At 33.3% G+C, this 17,992-nt stretch overlaps 1 protein-coding gene across 1 annotated transcript; it reads right to left on the bottom strand.

The window, feature by feature from the left end:
* Nucleotides 1–15,477: 15,477 nt before the first annotated feature.
* LOC124945780 (polygalacturonase-like) lies at nt 15,478–16,847 on the bottom strand. The gene is made up of 4 exons (XM_047486312.1): nt 16,452–16,847; nt 16,085–16,374; nt 15,787–16,015; nt 15,478–15,699 (listed from the first exon to the last, which is right to left on the bottom strand). Exons 1-4 carry the CDS (start codon nt 16,842–16,844, stop codon nt 15,478–15,480), a joined length of 1,134 nt encoding a protein of 377 aa, XP_047342268.1. The 5' UTR covers nt 16,845–16,847.
* Nucleotides 16,848–17,992: the final 1,145 nt, after the last annotated feature.

Here is a 17,992-nt window from a genome sequence, read left to right as displayed (position 1 = left end):
AAGAATCAAAGATTCTGGCCAAACTAATTTTTGTGAAAATCATCTCTGACGATCAAAGCTTTGTTCTAGGCTTCTGAAAAACTTTCAATACATCATTGAAGTGTTCTCCAACCGTTGGTAAGCATCTAGAATCATTGTAATTCGATTTGTGATTGAAAATTAGTTTTTACCAAGTTTGATCAGTTTGATCTGTTATAGGGTTTAATTATATTTTTTATTTGTTTAGAATCATTCTCTATATGCTATATGAACTTTCTGTTGAAAGAGTTTAGATCAAATCAAAATAAATCTAAAAAAATGAAAAATTGGATTGAAATTGTGGATTTTTTGAAATTCATGTTCTTTAGCTTAAACTTGATTTTTTTTTATCAAATAACTGCTAAATATGTTTGTAAACATGTTAGGATGATTTCCATATTATTGTAACAACATCCCGGTCATGTTTGATCAAACTAAAATTTTGAAAAAAAATGAATTTGAATTTCGTGTTCAAAAGTAATAGAGCTTGAATGATGTTCTTGTTTTTGTTGTGTTCGACTATGTTCATAATTTCAAAACTAATGAAACAAGAATTAGACCTTAAAATTACCTAATTTAAAAGATCTCAATTTTTGACATGAAAACGGTTTTGAGAAATTGATCTTTATAGAGATCGATTGATCGTGATTAGAGTTAGGATTTTTATTCCCTATAATCATATGAGTTTATTGCAACTTATAGATTATTATTTCATGATATCTATCAAAAGTTATAGCACCTCCAATTCTTGACCAATTCAAGAACACTCAGTCCCTGACGACCGAGTCCTGTAGGATCGGGACTAAGAAACATGACCAAAATCTTCGGTCCGGATCGAGACCAATGACCGATGTTCTTGAGTTAGGACCAAGACTGAGGACCAATGTTCTTGAGTTATGACCGAGACTAAAGACCGGTGTTCTTGAGTAAGGACCAAGGAATCCGACCGAGGTTTCTAACCTCAGACCGAGATGTCTGGCATGGGACCGAGCCTTCTAGGTCCATGACCAAGAAAACTAGACTTGAGACCGAGCCTCCTAGACCTATGACCGAACCGCCTAAGTTCAGGACTAAGCCTCTTGAACCCCAAGACCGAGCCCTTTGGTCCCTCGATTGAAAATTTTGAGTTCGAGACCAAGTCTCCCGAACCCAAAACCAAGCCCTCCAGAGTCATGGACTTGCGTTCCCGAGCCCTAATCTAGACCACCTTAGTCTATACCAAGCCCGTCCGAGCCCAGATCGGAAAAAATGGACCTAGACCTTGGGACTCCGGTCCAAGGGCCTATTTGGTTGCACTTTTAAAAATCTAAAATTATTTTTGTAATTTGGAACCCCAATAAATTTTTAAATAATCTTGAAAGGTCAGAAAATGATATTTAAATATTTTTAGGATATTTCTCAAACAAATATTTTGGCTAATGCCCCGTTTTGAATTTATTTTTAAATTCTAACACTTTTCTTATATTTTTCAGGGTTATTACTCAGTTATATCAACACAATCGCAGGTACGCCCTTTAAAATAATTTTGTACAATTATTTACGTAATCTAAACTTATCCTTGTTCAGGACCCCATACTACTAATTAAAAGAAATCAATGTTATAAATAAATCTCATAGACGCACTTTGTTATAATAAAATAAAACCGTCATTTGACGGGCGGGGAAAACATAACCTAAAAGCCCTTTCCCAAGCGTAACCAAAAACTAAACCCCTTATAGAGACTCTAGTATAAATTAAGTTTATACACGCCTTTTATTGATTTTTCTAAAATCATTTGGCGACTCTATTTTCAAATAAATAATCTTTTAAATTAGTTATGTTTGATTAATTTAAATCGGGTTTTAACCAAATTGTTATTTGGTCCCCAGATTATTAAAATTTGAATAAAGTTAATTATTTTTACATGATTAATTTGCAAAAGCTCTCAATTATTCTCAAAATCTTTTAAAATAATGTTTTCTTTTAAAAGACACCTAACACGCAAACCAAGGTTGAAACACATCGGACTTCGAGTCACCCTGTGATCTCCCGTATTTCCACATGTCATCCAAACACGTGTCAAGCTACAATAGAGAATTCCAGGGGATACAGAGCCCCTAGGTATGCGACAACCAAAATCAAGAATTTTCCCAAAAATGCTTGGAAAATCTTAAAAGTCTTTATGCATGTCAGACATATTTTTAGAAACACTTTTCACTCGAATTCAAAGAAGCTAGCCAATATCCAAGAGTAGAATGTGGAAGAGGTTATAAAAAGGAAAAACCAATTAGTAATGGGACACATCAGGTTGAGAACTGCATATTAGAGAAAGAGGCTTCAATGGAAAATCTCCATGGGCTACTGATAAGAAATAAGTAGTAATATGCACAAATAAAGGTAATTAATAATATAACACTTGGTCATTTTATCAAGCAAGAGGTGAACAAGGTCTATGCTACAAGTGTGAAGATAAATATTTTAAAGGACACAAATATAAGGTTCCACAAGTATTTATGTGTTACGATAGCTGATTAAATCTTGATCGAAAGGCCCACGAGCAACCACGTGGAGGTACCACAATTACCTAATGAAGAAACTATTTGTTTCCTTTTCTTTTTTTTGCTTTTCATGTTTTTTATCTTTATCTATTACCATCCTAAACTTATTCTCTTCTTTAATTCAGGTCCTAGTCAGTTAGGCCAACTCAGTTAGGCCAACTGTTAGTTTATTTTGGTTTTTTTTTTTTTTGGGGGGGGGGGGGGGGTGGGGAAACAGTTAGAACCATTTCATTAAAGTCCTAAAAGTGGGAAGGTTAAAAATGAAAGCTAGAAAAACCCTATTTATGATTAAGTATGACAATCAAATGACCCTAAAAAAAACTGGCCAACTGTTAATTGTTATAACCCTAAAGAGAATATGTTAAAAATATATAATCAGTAACCCTCTTTACATCATTATGAATGAATTTCTTAAATGAAAGAGCATATGCTCACCCTTTTCTTACTCAACAATTCACGGTCTTCATTGCTAAGGTGAAACCGTCTTCTCTTTTCATCTTCTTCTAAAAACGTATCAATTGGTATCAGAGCCAAAGATCCTCAAGATGACAAACAACATGCATCAATCGGAAAACGATTCCCTACATGTATTAATAGATTCTCTTGTTGAGACTATAAACATGATGCAAGAATGGATGAAAAGAAAAATGGGATCTATTGAAGAACATTTACAAACTTTATCAAGTCATGAGGCTGCAGATTATTCGGATGATTCAACAAGTTACTCACGAGCAACTCCACTTAGAGATAGACAATATGTTTCCATGACGAGAATAACCGAAACGCAGTTTCCAAAGTTTGATGGAGTGAACGTCGAAGGGTGGATGATTTCGAATGAACAATATTTCAAAGTTGGTTGTACCACCTACGCTGCTAAGGTGAATATCTCCTTAATCCATTTCGTGGGAAATGCTAGAACCTGGTATGTTGCGTTTTTGCAGACAAGAAACCAGTCGTTGGCATTGGCATGGATGGAACTCAAGAAAGAACTCCTACAACATTTCGGACTCTTGATTTGTGACACGCCTACCAGCCAACCGATGAACCTAAAGCAAAACAGGTCAGTTCATGAATATAATTTGAGTTGTTATTGCTCCACTGATAGTATGAATTTGGATTTGCTAGTATGCCAACAAATTAACATAATAATTTTCCAGATATTCAAGCATTCCCTATTACAGATTTCAGAATAGATTATTCTTAAAATGTGCTGCAGGCATACCCATAAGGATGAAGACTTTAAAAAACCCTCAGCCATTCAGTTATACTCTAGAGGAATCATACCATGTGAATGATATTAAGTTAGCACTTGCTCTCTTTACAAGTGGGATAGGATTGCATATGTCCCCACAATCTATTTCGATAAATAATGATTGTGATGGATCATCAATAACAACACAGTCTGGTTTTATTAGATCCTTCACTAAAGAGTTGGTGGATTTTTTTGAAAAAGGTAGTGAAGGGTTTACAGGTCAAAGCTCATCCTGTTGTTTTCCAAAACAAGAGAAGATATCGGGAGGGGGGATTTGATTTGGACCTCACTTATAGCACAAATAATATAATTGTAATGGGGTTCTTAGATGGAGATGATTTTTGGTTCAGTACTGCAAAGAATTTGGTGATTCTTGAGTCTGAATGTAGATATAAAATAAATTTGGAAACCACTTTACTTCAACCGTTGGATTAACTTGGAGATCCCTTTACGAGAAGTATTTGAAGTGAAGAGTTGCAATCCAAAGGAGGCAGTCCGAATGGTGGGGCTGACTTGGTAGGGGTGAGAATATTGTGGACTGGACGACGCTAAAAACATTGCTCGTCTGCTGGCATATCTGATGCATAAGGGTTTCAAAATTCCCCTTCACTAATCCCCTTCTTTGAAAACCTCATGATGTTGATCATCACAACCGTTGTTTCTTTACATGGAAGCAACAACAACAAAACATCATAGGATCAAATATCTCTCTTTAGTAGATTTTTGGTTTAGTGCACTTAACAAGGGTGTGAGGATTTTTACTTTGCTTGAAGAACCTTGATTTACCGAACTTACGGATACTGGGAAAATGACTGCACAATTAGAGTTAGACTTCTTTAAATCTTACAATTTGAATGTATGTCTTCATATTTTTGACAGTGCATATGAACCCTCAGAACACGAAGACTTGGAGAAAGCTGCTTCCGGTTGGCCACAACAAACTCCAAAATTTAGTCCACCCATACATACCCAGAATTTAAGCAGCGAGACTATGGTGTTGCGTGATAAATTTCATTTTGTGCCTCTTCTACCAGAGCTCACATATTCTGTTCTTAACTATCAAGTTATTTCAAAACCAGGAATGATCTCAATAAGTTCCCAATGGAACACAGGCAAACTTTTGAGAAGATGCACAATTGGGGGCATGTATTGTACTTCCAACAGGGGAATTGATTCTCTTGGTGAAATGAAAGAAGTCGACATATTCCTTGACAATTCAAAGTCTTCCGAAAGCATAAAAGAGTTAGAATATGAAATTCAGGTTATGAACATGCTAAAGTACCATAACATTGTTCAGTATTATGGTAGTGGAGTTATAGGAGAAAAGTTTTACATATATCTGAAATATGTGCTTCCTATATCATTTAATAAGGTGGATTACCTGCAACAAGAAGAAGATACATAGGGACATCAAAGGAGCTAATTTGTTGGTTGATGCCTATGGAGTTATCAAAATTGCAGATTTGGGAAGGTCTAAACATCTTGTTAGGCCATTAGCTGAACCTTCTCTAAAGGAAAATCCTTACTCGATGGCTCATAAGCTCATACAATCTATAACACAGAAGGATGTTAGTTCGGATCTTGCTTTTTCTATTGACATATGGAGTTTGGTTTGTAATATAATCAAGATGATGAATGAAAAAACCTCCATGGATCGAATTTGAAAGGGATATTGCAGAGGTGTAGGGATCCCGACATCCGGAGTTACTGTAGGAATGTGTTCAATTTTGTAAGAAATTTATTCTAATTCGTCGAGGTCACCGAATGTTCGAATAGGGAGGCATTGTTACGATAGTTGATTAAATCTTGATCGAAATGCCCATGAGCAACCACGTGGAGAAACCACAATTACCTGATGAAGAAACTATTTTTTTCCTTTTCTTTTTTCTGCTTTGTATGTTTTGTATCTTTTTCTATTACCACCCATGTACTTATTCTCTTCTTTAATTCTGGTCCTAGTTAGTTAGGCCAGCTGTCAGTTGTTATAATCCTAAAGAGAATATGTTGAGAATATATAATCAGTAACCCTCTTTACATCATTATGAATAAATTTCTTAAATGAAAGAGCATATGCTCACCCTTTCCTCATCTTATTCAACCTTTCATGGTCTTCATTGCTAAGGTGAAACCGTCTTCTCTTCTCATCTTCTACTAAAAACGTACCATGATAGATGAGAAAATAGAGGAACTGGTTGAGGCTATGGTAGAAAATGAAACAGAAGAAGCGCTAAAGAAGGAAGTATGCATGATAGATGGTCAAATGGGGGGAAAGACGTTGAAAATAAAAGAAAAAGTGGGAAGTCATTCTATATCAGTGTTAGAAGTACACACTCTTTTTGGATGAAGGAACCGCTTGACAGGTGAGTAGTCGATTGGAAGAACTCCTTCCCAAAAATGTATCGATGGCCAATGGTGGAAGAATCATTAGTAAATCAATGTGCAAGCAATTCAAATGAACTATGGGAGGCGTACATTTTGAGTTAAAAGTGAAAACCATAAATCTAGGAAATTACGATCTCATTCTTGGAGTGAATTGATTTAAATAACATGGGTCGGTGTTTCTTGACCTGGAAAAGTTGGAAATGACAATGAAAATTGAGGCCAGTGAGAAGGTGATTAAAGGTGACGAGTAGGTTGAAATATTAAATAGATTAAACGAAAGTGGATTGTACTAGGCCCTTAAAAATAAAATTAATATTTTGTAGCCTAAATATATGAAATTGAAGTAATAAAAAATAAGGTCAGGCTAGGAATAGTGAATCCGATGTTGAGTAAGATCATTCAGAAGTACGACTCCATCTTCAAGGAACCAGTGGAACTTCCCCCAAAGCGTGATATCAACCACGTCATTAAGCTATTTCCAAATAGTTATCCACCAAATCAAAGGCCATGTCGATACCCATATAGAAATCGAAATATTAATTGTGGAGATGTTAGAAATCAAGAATGTCCGACCTAGTTCTAGTTTGTATGCGTCATCGGAGAATCTGATCAAGAAGAAAGAGGGAAGTTGAAGATTTTGCGTAGATTATCACAAGTTGAATGATATAACAGTTATAGATAATTCCCCGTACCGACAGTTGAAAAATTACTCGTTGAGTAACATGGCACTAAATTTTTCTCTAAATTAGATTTTCGTTCGGTTTATCACCAAATTTGAGTTTGTGAGAAAGATATTTCGAAAATGGTTGTTATAATGCATTCAGGATCGGGTAGTAAACCATTGATTGACATATTAAAGAAAAATGGGTTTATATGGACCGAAGCATTAGTCAAGTCATTTGAAAATCTAAAGAAAATCTTGATGACTACACATGTTATTGCCTTACCAGACTTCTCATTGCCTCTCGTGGTTGAAATTAATGCTAGTTATGTGGATATAGGAGCAGTACTATCACAATCGGGTAGGCCAATAGCTTATTTCAACCGGTCTCTATCGAAGCCGTATTTGGGTCTATCTACGTATGAAAAGGAAATGTCATCAATATTGATGGCCATCGGAAAATGGAGATATTACTGTTAAAAATAATAAATAATTAATAATCTTGGAAAACATTTAATGTGATGATGAAGCTCAAGAGTTGAAGATGAAGCGTAAAGAAGGAAGATGAAGCTCAAGAGATGCATTATTTAATGTCATGAATTGTATTTACTTTGAGTTCTAGATCCTTCTATCTTATCCTTTAAATTGAGGATCACTCATTAGTTTTTCAATATCAAAATTAAGTGAGTTGTAGCTATTTAAGATTTTTATCTATAAAATCCTATTTTCTTAGTTATAATATTTTTTTCGCACCAACAAATTTGGTATCAGAGCAAGGTTACCTTTCAATCTTGAAATGACATCCACTCTATTCTCATACTCTTCAAGTCAAGTTCCTATATTTGAAGGCGAATTCTATGAATTTTGGAGCATCCAAATGGAAACATTTTTCATATTCCTAGGTCTTTGTGATATGATGGATGAAGAAGAACTCGATGTGCCTGATGAAGACGACGAACGATACGAGAAATTTGAAAAGGATCTAAAAAAACGAGATGCACTAGCTTTGCGCTATATTCAACAAGGAGTTGGGAAAACCATATTCCCTCGTATTTTTGGAGTAAAAAGGCCCAAGATGCTTGGGTGATATTGAAACACGAATTTCAATGTACGGAGAAAACGATCGCATTAAAACTCTAAGCCTTATGGAAAGATTTTGACAATCTAAATATGGAGGATCGAGAAAAGGTACATGCTTTTTCTTCTTGTGTTTCTACTATTGTCAAACAAATAAAAAGCAGCGAAGATGAAATTAAAGATAAAAAGATTGTTGAAAAGGTTCTTCGAAGCCTTCCTCAAAAGTTCGAACATGTTGCTGCTGCGATTGAAGAATAAAAAGATTTGTCCAAGATGACAATATATGAGTTGACTGGATCTCTTATAGTACATGAGAAAAGAATTAATCACTCTTGTACTCCATCAACTGATCAATCCTTCAAATCCAAACAAGTACTAGAAGCGTTTTCAAGAAGTCATCACAACAAATTTAATAAGAAAAATGAGAAGACATTCGGTTGGAAAGGCAAAGCACCACAACAATCAAGTAATTTTTTATTCTTGTATCATTTGCAAGAAATCAAATCATGAGTCAAAAGATTGTTATTTCAAATGCAAAAGATGCAAAATTCCTAATCATTCTCAAAGGGATTGTCGATTTCAAAATCAGAAGGAAAAATAAGATGATGCAAAATTTATGAAAGAAGATTATGATGTTATGTTTGTTTCTCTAAATGGTGAAGAGAAGTCAAAAAGTCGATGGTATCTTGATAGCGGTGCTAGCAACCATATGAAAAGCAATAAAAGATATGTTTGTGGAGCTCAACTCGAACATTACTTCAACAGTTGTTCTTGAAGATGGTTCTTATCAAGATACGAAAGGAAAATGAACTATTGTTGTTCCAACTTCTAGAGGTAACAAAAAATTTATCACGGATGTTCTATATGTCCCTAATATTTCATATAATCTTCTTAGTATTGGACAACTTATTAAGAAGGAATTCTCGGTATATTTTGATGATGGAAGATGCAAAATATTTGACAAAAAGAAGAATGTTGTTGTGTCAACTATCGAAATGAAAGATAAGACTTTTTCTCTCATGTTTCCATTGAAAAGTGATTGTGCATTAAAAGTGGAAAATGAAGATTTGTCTAAACGTTGGCATCTTCGATATGGTCATCTAAATCAATGGAACTTCAGTTGATAAAAGAGAAAAATATGGTGGTTGGACTTCCTTCTATTCAAGTGATGAATGATATATGTGAAGGTTGTATTTACGTTCGGGTTATCACCAAATTTGAGTTTGCTAGAAAAATATTTCGAAAATGGTTGTTATAACGCATTCATAATCGTATGAATTTAGAGTTATGTCATTTGGGTTATCTAGTGCTCCATCGACTTTTCAATTCCTAATGGACGAGGTGTTTCGTCTATGGTTGAGAAAATTCATCTTAGTCTTCTTCGATGAAATCTTGGTATATAGTCGAGATATGAACGAACATTATATATATCTAAAGCAGGTCATGGAAGCTTTTCAAAACAATAAACTATTTGCAAAAATCAAAATACTCATTTGAACAAGAGATGCTAGATTATCTGGGGGCACTTTATCACTCATCAAGGAGTGGAAGTAGATCCACACAAGATCTAATGTATACGAGATTGGCCGCAACCACAGTCATTAAAACAGTTGTGAGGATTTATTGGGTTAGCAAGTTACAATAGTCGTTTTGTTAAACATTTTAGACGCATTAGTAAACCATTGATTGACATGTTAAAGAAAAATGGGTTTATATGGACCGAAGCATTAGTCAAGTCATTTGAAAATCTAAAGACAATCTTGATGACTACACATGTTATTGCCTTACCAGACTTCTCATTGCCTCTCATGGTCAAAATTGATATTAGTTATGTGGGTATAGCAGCAGTACTATCACAATCGGGTAGGCCAATAGCTTATTTGAACCGATCTCTATCGAAGCCATATTTGGGTCTATCGACGTATGAAAAGGAAATGTCATCAATATTGATGACCATCGGAAAATGGAGATATTACTTGTATGAAAATCAATTTATAATTTGCACTGAATCATCAGCTTTTGAAATTCCTTTTTGAACATAGAATCATCACGGTTCTTTAACAAAAGTGGCTTACAAAATTGCTTGGTTTTAATTATACGATAAGAGTATCGGAAAGGAAATACAAATAAGGTAGTTGACGCCTTATCACGACTCACGAGTACGATAGGATGAAGTTTATGCAATCCGTGAGGTGTGATCGGATTGGCATAAGGAATGCATGATTCAATCTTATAACACCAATTCATTTATTTCCGAAATTTGATTGGGGATGGTCACAAAAAACAACAAATACAATGAGTTCTCCTATGGACAAAGCATAATGAAATACAAAGACATAATCGTAGTGGATTCTCAAGGATCATTAAGAGCATACATCATCACAATGTTATATGGGTCAAACATGGGAGGACACTCTAGAATTCAAGCTAATTATCAAAGGGTACTAGCATTGATCTATTAGTTTGGATTGAAAGGTGAGATTCAATTTGTGATCAAGAAATGTGAAATATGTTAAAGATTTGAGCCTGAGAAAATTGGCAAGGTGGGGTTAGTAAAAGATAATCTCGAAAACCATGGACATATGTATCAATGCATTTCATTAAAGGTTTACCCAAGTCGGATGGGTATACAACAATTTTTATGATTATAAATAGATTTTTCAAATATAGAAACTTTGTGGCACTAACTCAACCTTTTACAGCTTATCAAGCCTTTATGGAAGATATTTATAAATTACACGGATTACCCAACACCATTGTCACCAATCGATATCCTATTTTTACTAGTCTTTTTTGGAAGAAATTATTGCAGATGAATGGAGTTTAATCCTTAATGAGTTGAACTTACCACCCAGAGATAGACAGACAAACGGAGAGATTGAACCAATTCTTAGAATCCTATTTGCGATGTACATACATATAGAAGCCGAAGCCGAAATTGTGGAAAATATGATTATCTCTCGCATAATGGTGGTGTAACACCTCACATCATTGTGCTATCAAAATGAGGATTTTCAAACTATTTAGGGTTACAAGCTGGATTTTATACCAATGTTATCTATTCTAAAAACGTATGTGTGGACAATAGAAAATTTTCTACAATAAATAACTAACATGTTTCAAATCTTAAAATTATCTAAGAATTTTTTTTTGGAAAAATAGTTAAAACCATTTCATTAAAACCCCAAAAATGGGAGAGTCAAAAATCAAAGCTAGATAAACCCTAGTTATGATTAAGGATGACAATCAAAACATCCTACAAAAACTGATTAGTAGCATTCATACATTCTAAAAAATAGAGATTATAAATAGAAAAAAACTACATCAAACCTAACCATCTTAGTCTAGTCTTTTCACATGTCATTTGTTTTCATTTAGAGGCCTTCTTCCCCTTTCTTATCCAAGAATTGAATGAAGTAGTTGGGTGATATGTCAAGAGTCAATCGGGAATTCGAGGTAAGAGATAATGTACATCTGAAATTACAATCGTACTCACACATCTCGGTATCTTCTAGGAAGAATTTGAAATTGAAAGCCAAATATTATGGCTCTTTCAAAATTTTACAAAAAATTAGTATGGTGATGTACAAACTAGAACTGCCAAAGGAGAGTTGAATTCATTCTATGTTCCATGTATCCTTTCTGCGACCAAAAATAGGGCTAAGTGTGACCGTCCAAACCGTTTTTCGTGCATTAACCACTGACAAATCAATGTTATTAGGGACAACAGAGATATTAAAAAGAGGGGAAATCCGATGACGAGGGAATCAATAGTACGAGTTATGGTGTAGTGCTTACAGATTCCTAAACAAAATGTGACGTGGGAAGATTGGTCATCCTATTGACACATCGGAAGGAATCAATGTTGGACTTATTGACTCCTTAGAAATTCATTCCAAGATTGGCCAGTGGGCGTTTCTAGAAAGCCCTTTTTAGGAATTTTCCGAGAAATCAAAAAAAGTAATGTATGTTTAGCAGATTTCCCGTTAATCCGAGCGAATATTGAAATATTTGTCTTACATTCATTCGTGAAGGCACTCTTAAGTATTTCACATTTACAATGAAATTTATGAAAATTGACATGCTACTTGTTATTCTTTAACATCCTGCAGTGAAATTTTAAATAGTAGTGAAAATGAGCGTTCCTATATAAGAATCAGCACAAATGGGAATGATTTAACTAGAAAGGGAAGTGCAAATATCGTAGCGGGAGTAGGGTCAGTCAAATCGCCAGTGGGGACTTAAACGACTTTTATAGAAGTTATGGACCCTTCTTTAGTAAAAGTAATTCTTTCTTGTAAAGAACTCGTTTCGATACTAAGGGTGACATAGGTCTGCCTCTAGCCTAAATTTAATAAATTTTCTATTGCAATTTCTAGAATTTGTGGCTCAATTCAAAACAAAAGGGCAAAGAATGAAACAGAGAACAACATTTGTGCGTAACACATGATTAGTAAAGTAATTATGTAGAGGAGTATATATAACCACATTACCTGCACAATATTAGATATACATGTTATTGTCATCTTACTTACTATACATTGGGATCAAACCACAAGTATTATTTTCTATCTCTCAATGTTTATCTACTTCGATCCCTTATCTTCTCTTTTCCCTCATTTATCCTCAACTTCTTTCTATGTAGTTACTATTCCTAATTTCGGTTGATCGAGACACCACATACATGATTCTCAAACCTTTCTAAAATTAGATTCTCCACTCCAAAAGACAAATTCATTACACATAAACCACCCATCATTGAATTGAAAGCACGATGCTTCACGAAATTATAGTGTGAAATTGGGCTTAAGGTTTTGGGGCCAAATTTGGTGTGCCTCAATGTTAAGTACAAAAAGGGGGAAAGTATATGTGCGATTATTTGTTAGATTCAAAAAAACATGAAATCACTTAATGGTGAGGATGTCAATCAAATCGTACTATTATGGAAATGTCAACTAAATCGCCACGAGATCATATCATGGTGGAGATGTCAAAGATATCACATGATCTTTACCCTAATTATGAATTCTAAAAGCATATAAATATATACATTGTAACCAAGAAGAGAGTGAGACTAAAACCTAGAACAAATAAAGAGAGTTAGAGTTTGTAATCCTTATTATAACTTTGTTTAATCAATTTTCCGAAAATATGACGTAAAATATTGTTGGTCCGAACCTAGGTAAGATTTTTGTGTTGTTATTTCGTTCTTTTTTACTTTTACGCTATTGTTCTGTATTCCATGGTTGCTATTATTCCGCTTTCATTCTTAGGATGATAGTTTTTCACCACATATAGGATGAAGAATCACCTAATTCTCCTTTATTGAGGACACATCAGATCAGTAGAGAAGACAATGATTTTGATGGAGCAAATCGTCGGATTTTTCCAAACGAGATTAATGGCTTATTTGGATAGATGAATATATAGTTGGCTTATCGACAACGCCACACAGTCAACCATACTTTATCAACGATTTTGATTGGAAAGATTATCAAAATGAGATTTGAAGAACATATTCGTTTGATAAGATTTTACTATAAATATATATATATATATATATATAACATATGGATATGGACAAAATTGTAACTGTTATAAAAAATGTGTTACTTAACTCATTATTTATATTAGGAATGGCAACGGGTATCTTACACGTCGGGTAGTGAAGTACCCATCCCCGAACCCAATTTCCATTCTACTACTCGACTCCGGCGAGTATCTCTATTTTTATCCTTATCCCCGATTCGTCGAGTACCTGATCCTCTACGGGTACCCCATTACCCGATTAAAATTTAAAAGATTGTAAAAGTTAAAAAAAAACATAACTATAATAAACAATAAAATTAGTAATATTGAAAGGTTAAAAAATAAACAAAAATATTACATACAGATCTTGAAAAAAAATAATAACTTTTTTGTTGCTTAAATGAAGGAAAAGGTAGAATGAATGGAAAATTTTAAAATTTTAACATGAAGAGTTTAAAGAGGGAAATACATCTTATTATTAAACAAAAGTTGAAGTTGAGGAGAGAAATAATTTTTTTTAAATATAAACAAAATAATTTTGGAGTGGAGTGTAGAAAAGAACAAAATATATATGATAATATTTGTAATGATGATGTATTTTAAATGTCACATTAAATTTTAATAAAAACATTTTATTTTTTATATATAGTCAGGTATTAAGTTTTAAGTTTCGCACACTCCCCAACCCCGTACCCGATCGAATATCTTCTCTCAAACCCCATGCCCAACCCCGTACCCGATTTAAAATACCAGAACCCGACTATTAGGTACCCACAGATATCGTACATACGGGTACTCATTATCATCCCTAGTTTATATATTCACCAAAGACCCAATGTGAAAAGAAAAACAAAGAGGCAAGGTTTTCTCCATTCTTTCACCTACCAGTTCAAAATGTATTTTAATTAATAAATTCTTGTAAAATATTATTTTGTATAACTAAGCTTATTTTTTCTTATTTTTTCGTATCAGTATAAACTATTACATGTAGTTTATTTAGGCACACTCTTGCTTAATTGTAGCTATTTAATGTGGTAATTTCTCTTATATTCTATCTTTTATTTTATTTATTTATTTTTATTAAAATTGATTTATAATATATATATATATATATTATTTTTAATATTAACAAAATCTTATCTTACTATTAAAAATATTTAATTACATATATATAAATTATTTAAATTTAAATCAATTTAAATTTTAAGAATTGTTTATTTAATATTATAAAATATTTTAATAAATTGTTAATAACTCATTCTTCTATTTAAATAATAGTTTCTCACAAATCAAATCAAATAAAAAAAAAATTGATATATTAATTATTATGTATAAATATGTTTTCTTTTCTCATTAGTTAGTTTTTTAACAATTTGTTTATTACTCTTAATTATATAAATAATTTAAAATTATATACTTAAATTATTATTAATATATATACACAAATTATATATTTAAAAAATATTTATTAATTTATAATCAGATATTATATTAATATATGTGAAATATTTTTTTAATATAATTTTTTTTCTTCCATTATACATATGTTTAGCCGTTTAGGTGTTAAACATATGTGTACTTGTTTACATATTTTGACATGTTGTAAGTACACTTTTTTTAAAATAAATAGTATTTTTAAATATTTGAGGTGAACATTTGCACTTATATGTTTTTTTTGTGTTATTATAATAGGGCCTACATCAAAAACTCAGTTATCATTTTTGACAAAACGACTAATAAAAGTTCTATCTAAAATAAAAGAAAGAGTCGGCTTTTAAACGTCACAAAAATAACGTTTTTATTAAAACCAGTACTTTTAGCGACGCTTTAAGGCGCCGGTAAATGTTCTGTTTTCTGAAAAGAACAAATTTATTAATAGATATCCAGAGACCCCGGACCTCACTTTATCTCTTGATGGACGATTATAAGCTAAGAAGATTATCTTCTAATACATAATAAGTCTTATGCTTGATGACATATCAACTGCAATAATAATAATAATAGTATAGCTCATAAAAAGCTAATTACTATTGCAGCCTGCCCCGGCAATACTAACTCCGACCACATTAGCGCACTCAGATTTCACCGCCGCCTTACTATCGCCGTGTTTCACAGACACGCCTCTCATCTTTATTCCACTGCACGGCTTTTCCTTATTGCAATCAAAAGTGACCGCCACTTTCGAAGCAGATGTCCCGCGAATATCTTGATATGTCACGTCACTAACCTTTATTCCAGAACCCTTTGATCAACACACACAAAGTAATGATTAATTAGGAACTATTAACAGATCAAATATCGAAAACTCTCTATCCAAATGCTAGCATACCAGGTCAGGGCAGTTCTTTTTTCCGTTGCAGTAATGTTGATCGATAATTACGGGATTTTGAACATCATCCATTGTAAGGTGTTGGAACATAACGTCTTTTACAAATCCAGTGCTAGGCTTCGCCCATGTCTTTATCCTAACCCCGTTTTGCGTTCCAGTAAACTTCGCAGTTGAAACTGTAATGTTTTGCACCCCGGGTTCATTCGAATCCCTTCCCAGGCTCCCAATGCTGTCACAAGTAATAAATATTTAAGATTGTATAACATAATTGATATATGCTTAATGATTATTTTCCTACCTGATACCATGACCAGGCCCGCAAGTTATGTTTTGGACCCACAAGTTGGTGGAGCCGGGGCCAATGGAGACACAGTCGTCTCCAGTGCCAATCTTCGAATTCATGACTCTAACATTGGAAGATTGGGAGATATGGATTCCGTCTGTGTTAGGGCTGTCCTCGATGGCTGTGACTTTGGTTCCTTCTAGCTTCACATTATTGCAACCGTGGACAACAATATGGAACATTTGACTGTTTAATGAAGTCAAACCACTCACAAGCACATTATTCGAATTGGTGAATTGCAATGACTGCAAATAATATATTATTACTGTCACTTAATTTGTTAAATTCAAGATTAAATTTGATTGGTCAATTAATTATTTACCGTGGCGCCAGAAGGACAGTCCCCTCCGCCGTTCTTGCAAGCCCACAAGCCGGAGCCTCTGGCGTCAAGAGTGCCGCCAAAGATTGAAACTCTGTTTGTTCTCTGAAACATTATCCAATTAGCGTTATTAGCAAGCTCAAGATAATTTGCTGGTGCCACAAGAGTCCCATCAATTCGGAATGTGATGGCGCTTGCTTTGCAATCATCTCCTGAGAATTCAACAGGGGAACTGATCAAGTATCTCCCACTAGGCACACTGATCGTGGATGATCCTGATGAACTGCAAGCCGACTCCCATGCTTTGAGGAAAGCCTTTGAGGAATCGGTTCCACCGTTGCTATTGGCTCCGAGGTTCACCACATTGATTGAGATTGAAGAGACGGATATTGCCATGGAGACAATAATAGAGAAGCAAATCAAGAGTTGATGATACATTTTTTAATAGATAAATAGATAGATAGATAGATAGAAGTAATTAGAAGGTGAGTTTAAGGGATTGCATGGCTTATGCTATTTATAGGGAGCACCCTTATCCTTATTAACTACAACCAGACCACTAATTAATAAAAAAAATTACTTAATCTTAATATTTAAATGTTTTTCTTGAGTTAAAAAATGAAATATTTTATTTTTCAAGAAAATGTTACTCTTTTTCAGTGATTCATTGTATTTGGAAAATCTTAGTTATCTAAAAGGAAATCAATACAATCAAAGTAATAAAATTATATTAGTTTTCATAACTTAATAAATGAAAATATAATAGTAAACTATGGTGTTGGTCTTGTCCTTCTTTATGTCATTATAATTGATAACATTATGAAATTTATGAATTTGTTTGATAATTTTTTTATTTAACTAATAATAGTTGTGATAAAATATAAGTTTAGATATTCAGATAGACATAATATCTTGCAATTTCTTTATATATTTTGGTGATCTACTTAGAAATCCTCTATCAATTGCTTATATATTTCCTATAGATTTGTGTTTAAAAAATAAATATAGTTTCTCTATACTTTAATGCATATATTGTTGGAATTATTTCCAATATTTGGGTACATATGTATTTGGACAAGATAACAATATTTTGTTGGAATTAATCCTATGTTGATATAATTGATGGACGAGATTGATATAGATGTATTTGGAAATGATAACAATATTTTGAGCTCTTAAGGTTATAATATACAATTGAAGGAAATATTATATGACCCAAGTGGGAGATTGTTGGAATTATTTCCAATATTTGGGTACATATATTATTTAATAATTGTATATTAGTTATTATCATAATAAAGATTAAAGTCCAATTAAAGTGATCTATTAAAGTATAAAGATTATGGGGCTTATTTAGACATCTATAATAAATGTGAGGATATATTTGTGTAGAAGCAGAAATACCATTTATTATTTCGTTGATGGCCGAATAATAAATGGGTATATTAGGGCTAGGTCCCCAACCCATATAAATAGCCTACCTATTTGTTTCTCTCATCGAACAATAAGGTTTATATTCATCTCTCAAGAACACTCAAGAAGAA

The sequence above is a fragment of the Impatiens glandulifera genome, chromosome 1, assembly GCF_907164915.1.
Source record: "Impatiens glandulifera chromosome 1, dImpGla2.1, whole genome shotgun sequence".
NCBI classification, from domain to species: domain Eukaryota; kingdom Viridiplantae; phylum Streptophyta; class Magnoliopsida; order Ericales; family Balsaminaceae; genus Impatiens; species Impatiens glandulifera.
The sequence above is the reverse complement of the archived record's forward strand: the minus strand, read 5'-3'. Positions and strand labels throughout refer to the sequence as shown.

Coding starts and splice junctions, on each gene's coding strand:
- LOC124945780 (XM_047486312.1), bottom strand. CDS start 16,844: ATGGCAATATCCGTCTCTTCAATCTCAATCAATGTGGTGAACCTCGGA. Junction 16,375..16,451: donor ACTGTCCTTCTGGCGCCACG/GTAAATAATTAA, acceptor TATTATTTGCAG/TCATTGCAATTCACCAATTC. Junction 16,016..16,084: donor GGGCCTGGTCATGGTATCAG/GTAGGAAAATAA, acceptor TACTTGTGACAG/CATTGGGAGCCTGGGAAGGG.